Source organism: Stigmatopora argus, chromosome 17 (assembly GCF_051989625.1).
Source record: "Stigmatopora argus isolate UIUO_Sarg chromosome 17, RoL_Sarg_1.0, whole genome shotgun sequence".
Lineage (NCBI taxonomy): Eukaryota > Metazoa > Chordata > Actinopteri > Syngnathiformes > Syngnathidae > Stigmatopora > Stigmatopora argus.
In genome coordinates, this window is record NC_135403.1 from 11,488,157 (window position 1) to 11,507,954 (window position 19,798).

Sequence of the window (19,798 nt, forward strand, 5' to 3'; positions counted from 1 at the left end):
TATATATATATATATATATATATATATATATATATATATATATATACATCAATTTAGGTCCTTTGTCCATATAGGATTTTGAAATTCGTGGTTATAATGACACTTAAAAATGTATTTTATTTTTGCATTTTTTAAGCTTTAGAAATATTTTACATAAGGATAAATTCTCGTTTTTTTAAAAACTGTATTCACATTTGTTTTTTTTCCTGGTAACAATCCTGTTTTATTTCAACTTTACAGAACAAACGTCAGACTTGTGCTTCGCGGCGGTGGCCGCCCCGGTACCGTCATCATGCCAGTACACCATGGTTCCCCTCCAGGGTCTGGGCCTGGTGGGTCACTGCCCCTCCGACCCTCGCCGGCCGCCCCCGCACGCCCTTTGCCATCCGGACGGCGACTATGGGCACAAAGCCCGCCGCGCACACGAGGAGACGCCCCCCGACGCGAGCACGGTACGTACGATAAAGCTCATTGGTTGATTTTTCGGGGGCGTCTAAGTGGAGTTAACATGATGGCGTTTTTCTCGTAGGAGGAAGCAGACGTGGAGCGATATTCGTTGTTGGCCGATGAGTGCCTTGTCCTTGATGAGTATGTTTATGTTTTTTTCGTAAACATTGTCAGTCATCTTTGACCAGATTTGGACAGATTTTTTTTTATTTTTTTCAGGCATCAAGATGGTCACGAGCAGACGTCGGCCAACGATTTCTCGTGTAACAAAGACGAGGCGGGGGAGGAGCTTTCCCCAAGTAGGTTTTTGTCACTTAAAAAAAAAAAATCAGTTCCTTTATTTCCCTTTTTCTCAAATTAATATTAAATCAAACAACGACTTACCTTCCCCAAAAACTTAGAACAATTAATATAGACCTCCCCGAGAAAAAATATATACACTTTTTTAATGTCTTTTAAAATTCAAAACGATGATAATGAATACATTTCTGAATTTGACGCTCTTTTTCTCTGGCAACGCAGTCACGCTGTCTTTCCCAGAATTCTCATCAACGGAAGATGAAGGAATTTTCAGCCCGTCGTCGTCGTCGTCGATTTCGACAAGCGCTCCGCCGCGATGCGTAGATGTCTGCCAAGATGACATCCCCTCCGAGTAACAAAGACTCTTTGAAAAGAAATCTATTTATTTTTGTATCGAAGATATTTATGTATTTATGTCTTTGTATATACTGTATGTTTGAAGACTGTATATAAGGTTATTTTCCTATTGAAAGAGGTTCTATTCACAAGTCCCACCTTTCATGTCACCCCCTGGCTACTTAACATAAATATTTTTTATCCATAATTCTTCCATGTATTTTACTTTTACTATTTTCAAATCTAGTTAAAAATTCTGCCAGGTCATTTTATGTCAAATATTTTGGAGAGAAAGTCACATTCAAATTCACAATTTTAATTCAGGTGGGGATAAAGAATTTTGGAAAACTATTTTTTGGGGGGGATACAACTTGTATCTTTCCAAATTATAATTTTGGTTTTACTAAGAAGTTAAAACTATTCAAACTTTTTATTTTTGTTGGAAGTCATTTTAATGTTTTCCCACGTGAATTAGAAATTTGAATTCAAAATACTGTATTGTTTTCAACAAGCACTTGATGTGTTATTTTCCCCCGTTTTCACAGCTCTGTCAGTTCCACTTATCTTTATTACTACGATATGTAATAGTACTTTCATAATTAACATGCTATTAGAAAACACATCAATGTTCGTGTCCACACGGATGCTATATTGTACAGTTATTTATTTTTGGAAGTCACTGAACGGGATGCTTCTAACAGTCGTCGATAAGCTGAATTTGTTACCAAAACAGTCGCCGCCAGGTGGCAGTATTTCTCGCGTGGCTGTTTTCTTGTGCCAGCAAAAATGAAGGAAATTACTATTCATCCACAATGCAGCTTCTTTTTTTATCCTTGTGTGTGCGTACACAAGTTGGAGCACTATTGCATGTAAATAAAAGCTTATGAAGCCGATTTTCTGCCTTTTTATTGGAATGATATCACGTCTTTGGTGTTCCTCAAACCTCTGAGCTATTTGAGAAATAAATATTAGATTGTGTCATTTGTTTTAAGTGCTGCGGTTAGCCCGATTTCCGTTGTTAAAACTGTTACTCTAACTCGCACATGCTATGCTAGTAATTAAACTTTATATGGCTTTGCGCTAATAACTTGGACTTTAACGACTTTGTTGTGAGCTCTTTATTTTGGAAGAAGAAAACGTTTCCGCCTAAACAAAAATATTGAGACAATTTCCGGCGCACGCAGTTGCGTGAAGAGTGACGTAGCATCCAATCAAATTAGATGCACCTTGACAGCATCCAATCACATTGCAGAACATGCAAGGCAATAGACATGCTTCCCAAAGCGCCGGTTTTAAACATGGTATCGAAGATTGTGTTGTTTGTGGGCAAAAACTTCAACTAAAAACGAATTCCAGTGTGCAAAAACATGCGGATCTAAGAGGAAACAACTTTAAACTTCATTCGACATTGGAAGTTGCACACACAAAGGTGCGTAACAATGTTTATATGCTAATTACCTTAGCTAACTGCGCAGTTCATAGTACTGTAAACTCATAAAATTGCAATTGGGTTTATTTTCAGACTCCGACTTTCACTCGAAATTTGTTGACAAAGTCGTCCAAAGCCACAAAATACCCCAGCGGATGCTCCATGTATGTATGTATTTAGTTATTTATGTTTGCCTCGTTGACTGTATTATAATGTTCATATACTTGACGCCATGACGTAACGTATGAACACACCTGTTGTCTAATTTTGCTACCGTAAGTTTTTTTCCTCATAGACGCGTATATCGGTTTTTACTACTTTGTCAAATGTTGCTAACTGAATACATTTTGTTGCTTCTGGTCATGAGTATACCGTACTTTGATGGTTTCACTGCAACCTATCAAACAATGTTCCCAGTACTAGTTACTATCCACGTAAATACTTCTGTGACTTTAATCCCTGCTAATTTGGATGCGTCTATAATATAAAAAAATGTTTTAGGATTACGGTAAATGCGGTTTTCAAACGCTTTTCCTGTTTGTATTTGCATGAATGTCTACTGTCCACTAGAGGGCAGTCAGGCAAAAAATAACTGGTCAGGTATATATCAATAGTATAGTTTATATCAATGTGTATCATTTGTTAAATAAATGCTAAATTCTAAATCATTTCTAAAAAAATATGTATTTCCATTTTCTTTCGGAGTCATTTTATATCGTGAACTAGGCTAGTGGTAAAGCAACTTTTTAGAAAATAGTATGTATAAAAATAGACTAAACAAAAAAAAAATCAGTTAAGATAATCACTCAAAAGATTTTATCGTTACATAATTTACATTTTTTTGAAAATCTTTTTAAAAACTGATTAGGGCAATACACTTTCCTACAAAATTCAAAAATCTGATTTTTTTGGTGTTCACCCCATAATAAATGACTCTTTGCAATATACTTCTGTACAAAAGTACTCTTATAAACTTTATTAATCCGTCTTTATCTTTGTACAAATACACAATCTAACCTTTGATATGAAATGTGTGTATATACAAAATATGTAGTCCTGATTCTGTACAATGCAACCTGATATAAGTTAGTCAATTACAGTCATTTCAAATGTAAATCGCCTTTTGTTTGAGAAAGAAAACAATAACATTGCCCCCCCCTCCCCCAAAAGCCATAACGACAACTCCAAAACGCAGTCCAAACAGTCACGTACGTCAGTTTTGCAGCGAACCATCCGTCAAAATCGTTCGTCAGACGGCCGAGCTGCCGTCGTGTCCGAGGATGTGGCTGATGTTGTGCGCCGGCCTGTTGGGTTGCTTCCCCGAGTCGGCGGCGGACGCGTTGGCCAGCGACAGCAGCGGCGACATGGGCATGGTCGAGCCGTCGGCGGCCATCCCGGGCGCCGCCATCTCGGGGAAGAGCGAGGTCAGGCTGAAGTTAGAGATGTGCGGCGTGATGCCCGAAGAGTTGGCGATGGGCATCGGAGGCATGTCGGGCAGCAGCGGGAAGCTGGCTTGAGCGAAACCCACCGGCCGTGGCGGCGACAAGATGGAGCCGAAGCGATTGTTGAGCGGCGGCGGGGCGCCCGATTTGTCGCCCCCGGGCCCGGGGAACATCTGGTTGGAGAAGTACTGCAGGGTGACGTCGCCGGCCAGGCCGGGGTGGGCGGCCGGAGAGTAGGAGGGGTAAAAGGAGGGCAGGCTGTTCTGGGGCTCCACGGGGAGAAGCGAGGGGGTGCGCGCGCTGTTGGGCTGACTGGCGGGCGGCATAAAAGTGGCGTTGGCGTTGATGGGCGCGTTGACGCCGCCCTCGGGGATGAAGGGGAAGCCGAAGTTCTGCGTCAAGTGTTGCTCGGGGGCCGGGTTGTTGTCGGCCGGCGGCTGAGCGCCGTCCGCCATGAAGCGAACGATGGCGCTGCGCCGCGACTCGCCGCCCGACTGGGGGCGGCCCAAGAGGACCCCGCCTCCGGGGGGAAGGGGCGGAGGGTTGTCGGGCTCGAAGGGATTGCCGGGTCGCAGCGGGCCCGGCCGAGGGCGCTCGCCCGGTCTCAGTTTGGAGGGCGGCGCGTGGCGCGAGTGTTGCCCGACGGCGGCGGAAGGACGGTTAGGCTCGGGGGGGTGGGCGGCGCGGACCACGCCGTGCATGTTGTTGACCTGGGAGATGTGGCTCTTGTTGATGGTGGGGGGCTTCTGGCCGGGGCTGGACGCCTTGGCCCGGACGTCCCCCGACGAACTCCCGCAGCCGTAATCCATGCTGACGGGCGGGCAGCACTGCGTCGCCCTCTGGTGGTTCCCGTCAGGGGTCAGGAGGCTCTGCATGAAGCTTTGGTGACAGGCGTCCTGGTCGCGCAGCAGCGAGGGTCCCACGTGGGCCCCCTGCGGGCCCAGGTGGACGCCCGGGTAGCCCGTGCCGCGGTTCCTCCCGTCCGGAGGGGGTCCGACGCCCATTCTGAAGCTTCCCTGCTGCTGCTGTTGCTGCTGCTGCGCCCTCTGCGATTTGGGCGCCATGTCGCTCCCACGGGACGCCTGGGCCTCGAAACCGCCCAGTTGATGCGGCCCCCCCGCCGCGCTTTTGAAAGGCGAGCAGTCCGACACCCGCTGGATGTCAGCCGACCCCGGGTGGTCCGGGGGGAGCCGGCCCTGCGGGTTGTGCGCCACGTTGGCCTTGCCCCTTCCCGACGGGTCCACGTAGCCCCGCGGGTCGCCGCGGTCCTGCGCCGGGCCTCCGCGGCCCGACTGGAGGTGGTGCGCCAGGCGCTGCTGCGGATCGGCGCTGCTGGAGCTTTTACCGATGAGCGCCTCGGCGGAGTAATTGGAGACGCGGTGGCGCTCCTGGCGCGACGGCGCGCAGGACAGGTCGGACGAGCGGGACGCCGGGTTGCCGGGCGGGGAGAGGAGCTGCTGCGGGTCCAGAGACCTGGAGGTCATCATCCGCTGCATTGTGCTGTGGTCTGGAACGGGCTGGAAGGGAAAGGCACAAAGTTGACTTCAATTGGAGTCGTACATCAATTCAAATGCTTAGTCGATGACTAAGAATTTCTGGTTTAGAATGGCTACATGCTAGCTGACGTGGGGACTAACCTTGAGGTGGTCCTGTTGAGCAAGGTGGTTGTTGTGGTGGGCTCTGGCTCCGCCCCCTTGCGCCTCACAACTCTTTTCCTGGTGTCTAAAGTGCTGTTGCTGCTGCTGCTGCTGTTGGATCTGTTGTTGAAGATGTTGCTGGTGCCTACTGTGCGAGTTCTGTTGCTGCTGAAGCTGTTGGTGGTGCTGCTGTTGTTGTTGTTGTTGGTGCTGCTGCTGCTGACTTTGATGCGTGGGCGCTTGGTGCTGTTGAGGATGTGACTGCTGGTGCTGCGCCGGCTGATGCGACTGTTGGTGGGACTGCTGCGGGTGTTGCTGGGTGGCCTGTTGTTGTTGCTGGGCGTGCTGCTGCTGATGCGCATGCGAATGCTGCTGTTGTTGAACTCCGGATTTTTCCAAGTGATGCTGCTTCTGCTGCATGGCGGCGGCGGGCGGGCCGGTCTGGCCGCCTCGAACCAGACCCCTCTTTTTCTGGGCGTGCTGCTCCTGCTGAAGCGCCCTCTGGTGCAGCGAGTGCCGCTGGCCGGGGTCCGGCTGCGTCAGGTGGTGTTGCAAGTGGTACAGGTGGTGTCTTTGTTGCTCTTGTTGATGCTGTTTCATGTAAATGTTGCCTCCCAAGTGCTGCACGGGCGGGCCGGCATGCTGGGGCTGAGGGTGACCCTGCGGCAGGTGGGGCACCCCGGCCGGGTTCTGCTCGGGGGGGCAGTGGGGGTCGGCGGCTCGAACCACCGTGCTCATGAAAGAGTTGGTGGAGAAGAGGGAGCCCTCGGAATTCATTCTGCCCGAGGGAGGAACTTGTCCCACCATCATCTGGTTGCGCTCCGCCACTTTCACGTCCATGTGGCCCACGGCGGGACCCGGAGGTGGGCACGGTTTGGCTCGTTTGCCCGAGTGGAGCATGGCCTCCTCCTGGGCCTGCCGCTTGGAGAGGATCTTGACCTGTCGCTCCGCCTGAACCCTCATCAGGGTCTTCATGGGGGCGTACTCGTTGAGCTGGGCCGCGCCCGAACAGGGCGACAGCGTGTTGTTGGAAGCGTGGACCGAAGTGGCGGCGGGGGAGGGCGCGGAGCACTGCTGGCCCGCCAGACTGGGAGAGCCCGTGTAGGGATGCTGAGAGGAAGTGGAGCGGATCAGGTTGTTGACACTCAAACTGGCCACGCTGCCACTTTGGGCGGATGTCGCAGTCTGGACCTGGGGAAGGGACTGGCCTTGGCTGTACGTGCCCAGGTGAGACGCATTCTGCGGATGCCTGCTTCCGCCGGTTGCGTCGCCAAGCTGTCCTCTGACGGCCGCCTGAAGCGGAGCTTTCGCGGTGGCCGCGTCTGCCGCTTTTGGCAGTTTGCTCTGCTGCCCGGAGGGGGCCTTTTCTTTACCCGCGAGAACTTTGGGCGGTTGCCACGGGGCGTCGTTCCCGCCGCAGCTTCCGGTCCTTCTTCCCGGACTGTCCTGTTCCAGCATGGCCAACGCCAGCATCTCAGCCTGCTCCGACGTGAAAGTGAAGGATCCGAAGGACCCGGCGGACGCGGTCATGCCCTGTCCCTGAGGAAGCATGGACGCCACAGAGAAGCCTCTGACACCCCCGGCGACCACGGACATGGAATCCGTCACCGGGGGCTCCATCGTTTGATCGTCCAGGTTAGTGTAAATCCCGTGAGACGCCACCAAGTCTTTTTTAGGTAGCGTGTGCGAGGTGGACGCCGCTGGGTTTGTAGCAGGTCTTGAGTCTAGAGTTTGTCTGTTCTTCGCCGTTGCTTGGGGAAGTTTGCTTTCAGGTGGCACGTTCGAGTCCGCCTGTGGCGTCTTCCTCGTCGCGCTGGCGCTGACCAATGACGAGGAAGCTGCAGTGGTGGAGGAGGTAGGAAGCTTGTATTTACCGCAAGGCGCCGGATCTGTTCGGACGGGTTGCTGGGGACAAGGTCCCGATTGTGTGCTCGGAGTTGCCGTGGTGCATGCTGCGGTAAAAGTGATGGGATTAGTCACCATGTTACTGGTTCCCGTAGCCGTGACGACGGTTCTGATGGTTTTAGACAGCGTTGTGGGAACCGTCGCGCCGCTTTGTGTTGCGTCGGTTGCCTCACCGCTAACCGGTTGCTTTGTTTTTAATTGCGTAGGGTGGCTTCCCACCGAGAAGCTATTTGAAGCTACGCCCGCTTTGTCATTAGTGGCCGCGGCTACGCTCGCCGATGGTGCGGGTGACGCCACGGCGACGGTCGCCGCCGCGGTCGCCGTGACACTCGCTTTAACTTGACCCGAAGTGACAGCATTGGGATTCGCGCCGACGGTGGCCACACTTTGCGGTGGACTAAATACCGTCGGGGCACCGGATGCGATGCTAACAATTGTTTTCGGCGAGCTCTGTGGGGAAGTGACGCTAGGGGGAGTTTCGCCAGGCGCCGTGGCGAGGACTACGGGAGGAAGGTCTGAGGCCTGAGGTGCTCTCTGATTTTCTGAAGTAGGCGGGTTGAGCTCGGTCTTCTTAGACGCTTTGGTTCTTTTAGCCGCCGAACGCTTTCCCCGGAGAGTCGTCTGCAAGCGCTTTCCGGCAAGCTTGGGCGCGCTGGACGCGAGTCCGGGTTTGACCGGGTTCACACCAGGCACCTGTAGTTGCTGGGCAGGTAGGACCACCGTGGCTCCCGAGACGGTCACTGGAGCAGCGGGCGCTCGTTTCTGCTGGACGTCGGTGGGTGGAGCGGCTTGTGGAGCGTTGTTGTCGTTGTTCACGCTCTGGCTAGAAATGCTAAGGGAAAGCCCCTGAGAGATGCTCTGGTTCAGACTACTTAGGGCTCCGAGACTGTTGAGGGCCACGTTGGTGGTGGGTTCTTCGGTCGTGGCAGGCTGGACCAGTTGCATTGTACTTTGGGAAGCGCTTTTGTCTGAAGTCTTCATGGGCTGTAAGGCGAACACCTGACCGTTCACAGTGATAGTCTGCGGGCCGGCTTGGATTCCGGCGGCCGGCTGGCTCATCGGCGACGAATGGTTGACCGGAGGCTGCGCTGGGCGGGGAAGAATGTGCACTAGCTGCTTGCCACCCACGCTCTGCAATGTTGGCGTGGAACTGTTGCTTGTTGGAGTGGCGGGTATTGAAGCGGGCACAGCGGCGGCAGCGACGTTGGGGACCAAGCCGACGCTGGGATTCTGAGGTGCGGGCGCCGTTTGGTTGGGGGCCTGGATGATGACGATATGCTGGCAGGGCGTCGCTTTGCTCGCTTCCTCTCCGACGACCGGCTGACTCGGGCAAGAGTTGGCCTGCTGCAGGATGACAACGCTGGGATTGTTGGTGTTCTGCGGGGCTGAGACCGTAGCGCCGCTCGGGTTGACCTGCAGGACCTGCATGGTTTGGAGGAGGGGCAGCACGGTGGCCTGCTGTTGACCTTGAGGAACCAAGGCCGCCGTCTGGGGCTGCGAAACCAGGGCCGGGTGGGCCACCATCGCCGGCTGGGGCACGACCGAACATTGGGGTTGCGGCGCCAGCAGCGGGATGGCGGGTCGCAGTTGAGGCGGCCGTGCTTGAACGTGGGCCGTGTTGGGGGCTTGCTGCACAGGCGGAGGCTGCATCTGGATTTGAATCGGTTGAGTTGGAGGGGCTTTCGTTCCCACGGGGCACACCGTCACCTGCTGGACGGCCTGGCCGCCGCCGCCTAAACTCTGGCAGACGGGCTGGACCGTGTTGCCCGCCATCTGCAGCGTCGTCCACGTGGTCTGCGTGCTTCCGGCGGCCCCCGCCCTGAGGAGGGCATGGCCGTTGGGGATCGCACTGTAACTCACGAGGGTGGTCTCCGGCACCTTCTGGTTTACCGGGGCAAAACAGGAGACGGTCGGCGGAGGCCGAGAGGCTGAAGTCGAGGCTACGTTGGTCTGGGGCGGGACGGCGGGCGGCTGGGGGAGTCCGGCGTTTACGCTGGGAAGCTGCAGGGTGATGTAGGACATGGGGGCCGGTTGAGGCGGCTTCTCCATCACACACTGCTCTACGACCGCCAGGCCTGTCGTCGAATGGGTGACACTTGAACCGGTGTGAAGCAAAGCGGCGGGCGAAGTGGGCCGGAGCGAGGCTTCGTTGGCTTCCGAGGGGGGCTGAAGGATTAATGTTTCTGTCAGTTGTTTAGCGGGACTGGCGTCTTTTCCCGGAGGACACATCACGTTGCCATTGGAATAGACGATGATTCCCTTGGGTAGCTGATGCGTGGGGGTCACTTTGGCCACTTTGGCACAGCGCTTCTTGCCCTTCCAGTGGATGGTGGGGTCTTCTAGGATGTTGATGTCGTGGGCTTTGAGAAGCTCGATGTAGTGGGCGCTCTCCTTGCGAAGCTCCTCACACTGACGCCGCAGTCGACGGATCTCCTCCGCTGTACAAATGTACAATGTTAGAAGTCTGAGCCAAATGTGATGATACAAAACATACTTGCATGCTAATAAACGCAGGAATAAATGAGGGTTCTTGACTTTTTGTCGCGACGGGAATATTAGTTAATGATACCGTTTGAACTTTACCTTGAACTTTATCACCACCTTCCAGAAGCATAGCATCATTTTGTTTCTTCAGCTCGGTGATGTAGCGAAAAGCCTGGTCCAGGATCATGTTCTTACTCTGCGTACACAAACAAAAAGTGACCGTCACAAAAATGACAAATACACTTGAATCTCACCTGTTTAAGTGCCTGCGAGCAAGGCAGCAGATTGCCAATCCGATTAATCCCCGCATTTATCTTCTCTTTCCGGTGCCTCTCAACTGAATACAAAGGAAGACAACGTGAGCGACCGCCAATTGAACCCAGGTGAGTTTTGCATGAATATTTTACCTGCATTGTGGGATTCTTTGTTTTTCTTCTTTCTGCCAAAAGAGTGAGGAATTATTTCGTATTTTTGTAAGGGCGATCGTGGTTTAATCAGGGCTTACTTTGGTTTTCGACCAGTTTCGGATTCAGTCATCTCTGGCATCCTTTACCAAACAGACGCCAATTTGATCGGGCACCAGGCAAGTCAACACACTCACCAGGTTGACCTGAGGTCCTTCCTACGGCCTTCCTGAAATGTAAACAGACTTTACATATATTTTACATTTGCAATGGCAAACCATGCAAACAATAAGATCCATTCAAAAGAATAAATATATACACAGAGTAGCCCAGCAGTTCGTTAAATAAAATAATAAAATACAACCCTCAGTGCTTTTTCTACAACCAAAAGCTTCAGATCGCTGCATATTTGCATGCGTTTTTAGCCCCAGTGCAACAAAAAAACAATACATAACGTTAAGTAATGTGTAGTAGTTGTAATTTTTATTAATGAAGACAAAGTAAACAGCAATCTTGCTTAGCCCGGCTAGTTCGCTGTTAGCCGAGCTCATTTGTAAAACTAAAAAACGAGCAGAGTTTCGTCGCCGCCCTGCTGACAAAACGCCATAATAAAAGCGTATGTTCCCACTAACCTGATGTTTAGACATTTTAGCCATCATCCACTCTTACGACAACTTAAGCGAGATCTTAGGGAAGCTAGCTCTTTGCTAGCTACTTAGCATGCTATTTCTACCCAGCTCTCAAAACAATCTTAGCCTCAAAAATAGGCGGGCCCTGGTGAGCTGACAGCCAATCATATTTCGACGCAGGCGCGCCACAACCAATCAAAATGGGCAAGAGGCTACTATGGATGCGCTTATACTGTAACGTAATTTCTATGCCCTTGTAGGTACATGTTCTCTCTAATTTTACCCAAAATGCGTCGTACTATGTTATTAGTTTGATTTTTAAGATATTTAACACAATTGTCAAATGTATTATTCTTTTATTTGCTTATTGTAACACCATTCATAGAAAGTAGTACCCTTTTTTTACTTGAATAACAGTGATGACAGAATTCACCTTTACTGCAAATAGTAATTATTTATTTAGACGTTAAAAAGTCATACAATATAGAGCTCCAGAAAAAGATAAAATTCTTTAAAGAAAGAAACCATGCTTATACTACAGTAGAGCGAGGACACAAGTCTCCTTGCATGCATTCGGAGTCAGAGCTTCCTCTGGGTAAAACACACACACACACACCCACACGAGCGCTTCAAAACAACACAAGCGGACCACGCGGGCAGTGGATACTCGGGGGGACCGGCTCTGCCGTGTCGCCGAGACCCACTCCGTCCCGTAAGCTCTCGCGTTTCCTTTTTTCGGAGGAGAACGCCATTTTCCAAACCCAGGAGAACCTCTGAAATGCTTAACCTCTGCGATGTAAAATAAAAATAAACAAACCAGGAACTTTTTTTAAATCAGTACTTGAATGAAATAACACCGAGCGCATGAACTGTTTCGCGTCGGAAAGATAGGTCGCTCTTGTAAACTGTTCCAAAACCAAAAAAACTATGGACAACAGACCCCGCTCCCATTTAGCTTTTAGAATTGCATCAAAACCAAGTCAAACACAAAGTATGCATTTCAAACACCACACTGCGGTTGTCAATCAGATGAGCACTTTTGGGACACTTTATCAACTAACTGTAAATGAGGGGGTGATCATCCATAAAGAGTCATTTGCCAGGTTTAATTTGTTTTCTTTTGGTTTCCCTTCCCTAATTTTGTCTTTGAAAGCATCATCGTGGGGGCGTTTGTCACAGTTCTTTTATCCGCAGGTCAGGTGTGCTGCCCCGCCCCCCTCCCCAAAAAAAACAAAAACTCTTTGCTGCATTATTCAGTCTTCTGAAGCTCTCTGTTTGGGGGCGCGCTCAGACTGCGCAAGCTTTTCTGTAGGACGTGCGCGTCTGCCGGTTCTATCCTCTTGTAGTAGTTCTTCTTGGTCTCGATGATCTCAAAGCCAAATTTCTGGTAGAAGTCGATGGCTGACTCGTTGCTGATCTGGACGTGACTGTCGGAAAATTGAAAAACACATTGAATCCGAGTGTCGTGTCCCATTAAATGTAGAAACAAAGGAGACTTACAGGTAAATGTTGTCTAAAGTGCCATCCTTCTCGCAGATGTTGAGCACATGATTTAGCATCTTTGTACCTTTTTGGACGCAAGAGCAACTTCAAAATACATCTAGGCAAACATTTTCCTCCAATTTCGCGGGGCTCACCGATGCCGAGTCTTCGGTACGGCGCAAGACATCCCAGCGTCATGATATACAATCGCTTTTGGTTTTGAGAGTGGTCCACTCGGCAGCACACGGCACCAACTGCGATGTCATTGAAATACGCTGCAAAGCAAGGAGGAAAAGAAGCTAGCTTTAAGATTCAATGGTTTCCTTTAGACTGTTTTATGTCATTCAGGCTTCACTAGTTCCATCACTTACCAAGCTTGGCGAGCTCGCCCACCTCCAGTACATCCTTGTAGAACTTGTCGTTGTAGCTGACTGGAAAGATGACCTGGTTGAGGCGTTTTAATTGCTTGATGTTGTGAGGCGTCACGTCCCCCAGCTCGATCCGGCTACTGGAACAAAATCCAAAATGGTCAATGCAAAATATCAGCAATCCCCACAAGACTTTATTTTTTGGGGAGTGACCTTAACAAAAGGCGTCTGAAATAATGAGCAGGATAAACAAAACGGTGGATTGTTATTTTTTTTTAACAATACCACTAGTGTGAATGCACTGTGCATTCAGTGGCCTTGGTGTGAACGCACACTATTCATAGTCTCGCATAGAAACAGTTACAATGACAATGCATGAGAAAGGTGAGGAAGAGCGTGGTGAACCTATACCTAAACATCTATTTTCTATGGTACTTGTCGTCCTTAGGATTTCTATGAGCCGGAGATCCTCTCAGGTGACTTTTATGGGCCAGATAAACAAACGTAGCTGTGGACACTTTCTAAAAGTTTGAAATACACAAAACTGGGATTCGAACTTTGGAATGATGAGGTTAGGGGTGCGAACCACTTGACCCCAAAACGCACACACGCCATTTCTGACATTACAAACACCAGGAACAATGTTTGATCTGTGAATTTTGTATGCATCAACTTCAACTGGTTGTTGCATATTTATGTATTCATTCCATTAGGTTTACTTTAACTAGTGTCTAAACACACCTAACGTGGAAAAAAACCGCTCACATTTGGGAGGTAAACATTAGCCGCCAACGCACCGCTAGAAGCGGCTTGAAACTACCGGGCTTTTAGGGATCGCGTTCTGTTATTAACATCGCTGTCTCGGGATTCTTTTTATAACGACCCAAGCTCGGGTACCGAGTTTAAAAATAGCTTAGCGAGCTAGGCTAAGCTACGTAGCTGGTCCGCCTCGCCGTCTCCTCCCCCGGTTACAAAATAGAGCCGTGAACGCCTTCTTAGCAGGTTAAAAGAACGGACACTCACCCTTTCATCTTAAACGGGTATTATTTTCACCGAGTCTTGACTTTTAGCGTCTGAGAGGGTCGACACGGGGAGATTTGACAAGAGTTGGGGTCGGGGGTGCCTTCTCGTTTTACCCTCCACATGTAGCTTTACGACGGTTAGCTTAGCCACCGCACCGCTTTCCACGATTGTGAGCGGACTGTCAACCCTGACCCCGCGCATGCGAAGTCACATGTGTGCACTGTACTATGCCCTGTTGTTTGACTGTCAGGATGTGCACCAGCTATACTGTAGTATTCGAATTATATTATCATTTTTTGGAAAGTATGCCATTATTAAGTATGCATAATTGCCTTTAACTTCTCCTAGCATAATCTTTTTTCCTAAACTAATTTTAAAGGAATAAAACTCTTCTATTCCAGCAGAAAAAAAGCTTGTCTAATACATTGAAAACAAAAAGAACAAAAACATGACTAAATTTTATTTTTATTATGTTATATGGAAGTAAAACAAAATTAAATATATATTACAGTAGATAATAAATTCCGAAATCACATTTAGTCATTGCAGAGGAAATAAAATTCAATAAAGCGAATTATTTTGTTAATTCACTGTAGGTATTTCCGGGGAGGATCCAAAATGGCGGCGGGCGCAGCAGTAGCTTCCGCCTGGTGAATGAAGTCAGCTGACCTCAGTCTGCTGCTGTCACGCACCACAGCGCTCATCGTTTTCTCTCGAAGCAAGACAGCAAAACCGCAGCTTCGTGACCTCACGGTGAGACTAGTATATTCTTTCAACCGCCACGCGTTCTTTAAACATCCCCTGTTCCCTTTTTATGTTTATTTACAATTGCTTGTTTTAAGACTACTAACCCATTGCACCAAAATGCCGGAGATCCCCAGGCCAACATAGTCTCACGTCGTGACAATGTAACCAAATACCCCCAATGATTCCCCCGTAACATTAAATCTAATCAAAATGGAGTTAACCGTGTTCTTTTGCTCGTAATTACATTCAATGACACGGTGACTACTAGCATGCGTAAAAGGAAGCAGATGCGCTAAAGACGATTCTCCCTGCTGTCATAACGGTATTCCTGCAAAATCTTACCAATTCGCTGCGTTTCACGGGTTAACACGTTTATGTAAGATTTTAATTCACACCAGCAGCCCAGAATCGTGCCACTAACATGCAACATTCTCAACACAATATTTACCTGCACCCACTCACACAGTCCTTGTAACCGCTAGGTGACACCAGGAAGAATACCTTAACCACATTAAAGCAATTCGAATATGTTATTAACTATAAATCTGTTCCCTACTCACAGTTAGTGTTCACTCAGTTTTTCCACTTCCCCATCTGTCCAGTCAGTCATGTGCCACTGTCACATGATCATGAAATATCACTTCATGTTCCCAGCAGTTTTGTGGAATGCGCGAATGATTCTAAAACGCGTTCACATACACACAGCAGCGACCTTGTCAATATTTTACGTCAATCTGCGCATTAAATGAATCAAGCAGACCGTTATCAGTCAAACAAGCTCCGTTATCTTGGCATTGTTTGATCTTGTCAGGAATCAGTGAAATTGTTGTCCCTCCAGTTAAAATCCAGTGAAGATGGACACATCCAAGCTGCCCAAAATTCGGGATGAGGACCGGGAAAGCCAGTTCGGATACGTGCACGGAGTCTCCGGACCAGGTTACTGCCTCGCCGTGCGCGCATTGTCGCAATTCATCACCTTTCTAAAGGTCTTCCTTCTTCACTCTTATAGTGGTGACGGCGACCGCCATGGCGGGGGCGGCCATGTACGAGCTGGTCCGCGTGGGTCACAGCGAATTGGTGGGCGAGATCATCCGACTGGAGGGAGACATGGCCACCATCCAAGTCTACGAGGAGACGTGTATCCTGTTTTTTGACAACGCGTACTTAACCTTCAAGGTGGAATCCGTATCTATTTTCCTGAGCGAGCCTCCCAGCCGGCGTGTCGGTCGGCGATCCGGTGCTGCGGACCGGGAAGCCCCTTTCCGTGGAGCTGGGGCCGGGGATCATGGGGTCCATTTTCGACGGCATCCAGCGGCCCCTGAAGGACATCAACGACATGACTCAGAGCATCTACATCCCGAGAGGGGTCAACATCGGATCCCTCAACAGAGATATTAAATGGGAGTTCTCGCCCGTTAACAGTCTGCGGGTACGTAGCGTAGAAGTGGACATGGGTGCGAGTTTAACTCATTTTATTTTTTATTGCCCATTGTTAATATGTGCCAGACACACCAATGCAACAATTGGATGATGACATTTGGGCCGCAAAATATTGAATGCACATTTAAGGCGAAAGCAAGATTACACACATACACAAAAGAGTAAAGATTGATATTTTTTTCGCCCTTTTCTCTCTTTGTTAGGTCGGCAGTCACATTACAGGTGGAGACATCTATGGAGGGGTGTTTGAGAATTCCCTCATTAAGCACAAGATCATGCTCCCACCCAAAAACAGAGGCACCGTAACCTACGTGGCTCCCCCGGGACACTATGACCTCTCTGTGAGTCCCAAATGCGTTCATATTTACCCTTTAAGATTCCTCCCATTGCCGCTCTGTTCGCCAGGATGTCGTGATGGAGCTGGAATTTGAAGGCGTGAAGGAGAAGTTCACCATGGTCCAAGTGTGGCCCGTCAGACAAGTGCGGCCCGTCACGGAGAAGCTCCCCGCCAATCACCCGCTGCTCACCGGACAGAGAGTCCTGGATGCCCTTTTCCCGTTAGCTTTTTATCACTTTTTCGCTCTGTGAAACTCGTGGGATTTTTAATTAAAAAAAAATATTTTCTCCTTCTGTGGTAGGTGCGTCCAGGGAGGAACCACCGCCATCCCCGGTGCTTTCGGCTGCGGGAAGACTGTCATCTCGCAGTCGCTTTCCAAGTACTCCAACAGCGACGTCATCGTCTACGTCGGCTGCGGGGAACGTGGGAACGAAATGTCGGAAGTGCTGCGGGATTTCCCTGAGGTGGGAAACCAAATTCATTTCTTACTCTTTACAATATGATGCGGTTTTGATGTTCCTTAACACCCATTTGAATACATCCATTCGATTTAGTGTTGACATAAAATGTTCCAAATCCACTTTTCACTTTAAAAAAGGGGCATTAAATATTCTCTTTAAAATTAATTTAACTTTTATGTTCATTTATTCATTTTAAATGATGAAAAGATAAACTGCCATTGGCGGCGATGGACGCCCATTCCACGACCGTTGATCATATTTTTATTAATAACAAAAACACAACCGGAAAATGAATGTTCTGATGTAGTAGTATTCACTATTCATGGTCCAAATTGTACTTATTTTTCAGTTTCAATTGCATTTTCAGTTAAAAAGAAATGAAGGATTATCCGACAAATCCCCCTTAAAAATCAGCGATGAATCAAAATAATCAAATGTGGCCCACCCAATTCACATCACGTCACAATTTTTGTGTACAGCTGACTATGGAGGTGGGCGGTAAGACGGAGAGCATCATGAAGCGAACTGCGCTGGTGGCCAACACCTCCAACATGCCCGTAGCGGCCCGAGAAGCCTCCATTTACACAGGTAACGTACCGCCACCCTCCGCCAGACTCCTTTTTCCTCACATTAACGCGCTTTACCACCTCCCCGGGCAGGAATCACCCTGTCCGAGTACTTCCGAGACATGGGCTACAACGTCAGCATGATGGCCGACTCCACTTCCCGATGGGCCGAAGCCCTCCGCGAGATTTCGGGACGTCTGGCCGAGATGCCCGCCGGTGGGTGATATCACCAAAATGGCCTGCGGGTGAAGTCAATTGGTCAATGTGATGGCAAACGCGTGGTGTCTGTCTGTATAGATAGCGGCTACCCGGCCTACCTGGGAGCCCGTCTGGCGTCTTTCTACGAACGAGCCGGACGGGTCAAGTGTCTGGGCAACCCCGAGAGGGAAGGCAGCGTCAGTATCGTTGGAGCGTGAGTATTGGCAGCCATTTTAGCTTTCCTATTTGACTCATTTCTACATGGGTGACCATTATTCCTATTTTTACTCTGAAAAAAAATTCAAAAGTTTTTGCTTAGTCTTAGTTTCCACCAATTTAGATCAACGTTTGTGGTTCAAAGTGATTTTTAGGCTAGTTTTATTCCTATAAAATTGCTCACGTGTAATTAATGTGATTGATACCCAAGTATGTACGCATGTAAGCTAATGGGCTGAAGTTAGCGGCGCCAAGGAGCTCAAATATTAGCTGGAACCGGACGATCTATTTATCCATTTCTTTCTAGTGTGTCGCCCCCTGGCGGTGACTTCTCCGACCCCGTGACCTCAGCCACGCTCGGCATCGTCCAGGTAAGGAAGCGCGATCGTCGGCCGGCGTGGCGCTTTTGTCGACGTGGAGTCTTGCCCTTTTTAGGTGTTTTGGGGTCTGGACAAGAAGCTGGCTCAGAGGAAACACTTCCCCTCGGTCAACTGGCTCATCAGTTACAGCAAGTACACGCGCGCCCTGGACGAGTACTACGACAAGCACTTTGCCGAGTTCGTGCCGCTGCGCACCAAAGCCAAGGAGATCCTGCAGGAGGAGGAAGACCTGGCCGAGATCGTGCAGCTCGTCGGGAAGGTGAATCGTCGTCGGTCCAAAAAGTCAGTCAGTTAGTTACCCGGTTACTCAACCACCTGGGTGCGGCAGGCGTCGCTGGCGGAAACGGACAAGATCACTTTGGAAGTGGCCAAGCTGATTAAAGACGACTTTCTGCAGCAGAACGGCTACACACCTTATGATAGGTAATTTCCCCCTTAGTTACATTTGCTAAGCTAACAAGTGCATTGATAATGATATGTCCAATTTACATATTCTTAAGGCATTTTTCGTATAATTTTTTTTTAAAGAGGAAATACCGTGTGTCCTTTGGCAGGTTCTGTCCCTTCTACAAGACAGTAGGAATCCTGTCCAACATGATCGCCTTTTACGACATGTCACGCCACGCGGTGGAAACAACGGCGCAGAGCGACAACAAGATTACTTGGGCCATGATCCGGGAGCACCTGGGAGAGATTCTTTACAGGATCAGCTCCATGAAATTTAAGGTTTGTGTTCTAATGACCATTTTGCGCGCTCATTTAAACGTGTTGTAGATCGGAAAGTAGTTCAACACGCTTCACGTGGTGTCTGTCAACGCAGGATCCGGTGAAGGACGGCGAGGCCAAGATTAAGGGCGAGTACGCGCAGCTTCTGGAGGACATGCAGAACGCTTTCCGTACTTTGGAAGAATAGATGTTTTGTTTTTCTGGGTTTTTTTGGTTGTTGTTTGTCTTGGAAACACCACATTCCACCTTTCTTGCTTCCCTGTGTGTGTGTGCAAATTACGGAGGTCAAAGAGAAAAAGATGTTCTGTATTTGTGATGATTTAGTGCCTCTCGTCAGCGCACTCTGGATCCGGATCTTCTGCATGAGCTTGCATTTTCGTGTGTCCCTTTTGTTTACATTGTCATCGTACGTGTGTGTGATTGCCGTTCTCCATTTTTCATACACTATCATCTCTGTACAGAAGAATTATGAACAAATATGTAATGAAGTTAGTTTATTTATTGGAGCATTTTTGACGTAATCGTGCCGTCGTGTTTGTTTTTTCGTTCGTGCGCGTGTGTTTGTGTGGTGTACATTTGCCGCGTGGATGTCCGTACGAATCCGACGCCTACCAAGCGAATAAATGGTTGGGGTTGGAAAAAGAAACAAAAGACTGAAGAAAAACTTGCCCTTTTCTTTGGTGCTGTCTAACTGGTATCACCGCATGTCACGCATAACTTAAAGATGTGGCGATTATGTGCTTTTCAGCGGATAAGAAAGTCTTAAATGGGGATAAAAAAATACAAAACATATAGGTGTTTTGTATAAATGTTTACGGTTATAGCAGTTTATCAATTTGCA

At 49.0% G+C, this 19,798-nt stretch overlaps 4 protein-coding genes and 1 long non-coding RNA gene across 10 annotated transcripts in view; 3 read left to right on the plus strand and 2 right to left on the minus strand.

Annotated features, from left to right (window-relative positions):
• Positions 1–1,976, plus strand: part of boc (BOC cell adhesion associated, oncogene regulated) — a 31,463-nt gene extending 29,487 nt beyond the window's left edge. For all 4 annotated transcript variants that reach the window (XM_077624618.1, XM_077624620.1, XM_077624621.1 and 1 more), the window contains 4 exons: positions 241–452; positions 530–588; positions 667–746; positions 970–1,976. In XM_077624618.1, coding sequence (XP_077480744.1) covers positions 241–452; positions 530–588; positions 667–746; positions 970–1,103 — 485 coding nt within the window. In that variant the 3' untranslated portion in view covers positions 1,104–1,976. The remainder of the gene's footprint in view (positions 1–240; positions 453–529; positions 589–666; positions 747–969) is intronic.
• Positions 1,977–2,346: 370 nt separating this feature from the next.
• Positions 2,347–10,372, plus strand: LOC144091599 (uncharacterized). Its single transcript, XR_013305768.1, has 3 exons — positions 2,347–2,512; positions 2,606–2,676; positions 10,334–10,372. It is a non-coding gene; the product is annotated as an uncharacterized LOC144091599 (long non-coding RNA).
• On the minus strand, positions 3,461–11,141 carry usf3 (upstream transcription factor family member 3). 2 transcript variants are annotated; one of them, XM_077624074.1, is made up of 7 exons: positions 11,017–11,141; positions 10,486–10,613; positions 10,388–10,419; positions 10,235–10,317; positions 10,080–10,176; positions 5,592–9,934; positions 3,461–5,471 (listed from the first exon to the last, which is right to left on the minus strand). In XM_077624074.1, exons 2-7 carry the CDS (start codon positions 10,524–10,526, stop codon positions 3,762–3,764), a joined length of 6,306 nt encoding a protein of 2,101 aa, XP_077480200.1. In that variant the 5' UTR covers positions 10,527–10,613; positions 11,017–11,141; the 3' UTR covers positions 3,461–3,761. The 2 variants fall into 2 exon arrangements, with proteins under 2 accessions (XP_077480200.1, XP_077480199.1); XM_077624073.1 differs by lacking the exon at positions 11,017–11,141 and having other exon boundaries at positions 10,235–10,419; positions 10,486–10,611.
• A 306-nt stretch (positions 11,142–11,447) lies between these two features.
• Positions 11,448–14,129, minus strand: naa50 (N-alpha-acetyltransferase 50, NatE catalytic subunit). Of its 2 annotated transcripts, none has more exons than XM_077624077.1 (5): positions 13,887–14,129; positions 12,867–13,000; positions 12,651–12,770; positions 12,514–12,580; positions 11,448–12,440 (listed from the first exon to the last, which is right to left on the minus strand). In XM_077624077.1, exons 1-5 carry the CDS (start codon positions 13,892–13,894, stop codon positions 12,263–12,265), a joined length of 507 nt encoding a protein of 168 aa, XP_077480203.1. In that variant the 5' UTR covers positions 13,895–14,129; the 3' UTR covers positions 11,448–12,262. The 2 variants fall into 2 exon arrangements, with proteins under 2 accessions (XP_077480203.1, XP_077480202.1); XM_077624076.1 differs by having other exon boundaries at positions 12,867–13,003.
• A 353-nt stretch (positions 14,130–14,482) lies between these two features.
• On the plus strand, positions 14,483–19,718 carry atp6v1ab (ATPase H+ transporting V1 subunit Ab). Its single transcript, XM_077624075.1, has 15 exons — positions 14,483–14,639; positions 15,472–15,569; positions 15,643–15,771; positions 15,848–16,062; positions 16,277–16,414; positions 16,479–16,630; positions 16,712–16,874; positions 17,351–17,459; positions 17,531–17,653; positions 17,735–17,849; positions 18,159–18,222; positions 18,287–18,490; positions 18,560–18,654; positions 18,786–18,957; positions 19,052–19,718. Exons 2-15 carry the CDS (start codon positions 15,488–15,490, stop codon positions 19,142–19,144), a joined length of 1,854 nt encoding a protein of 617 aa, XP_077480201.1. The 5' UTR covers positions 14,483–14,639; positions 15,472–15,487; the 3' UTR covers positions 19,145–19,718.
• The last annotated feature ends 80 nt before the right edge of the window (positions 19,719–19,798 follow it).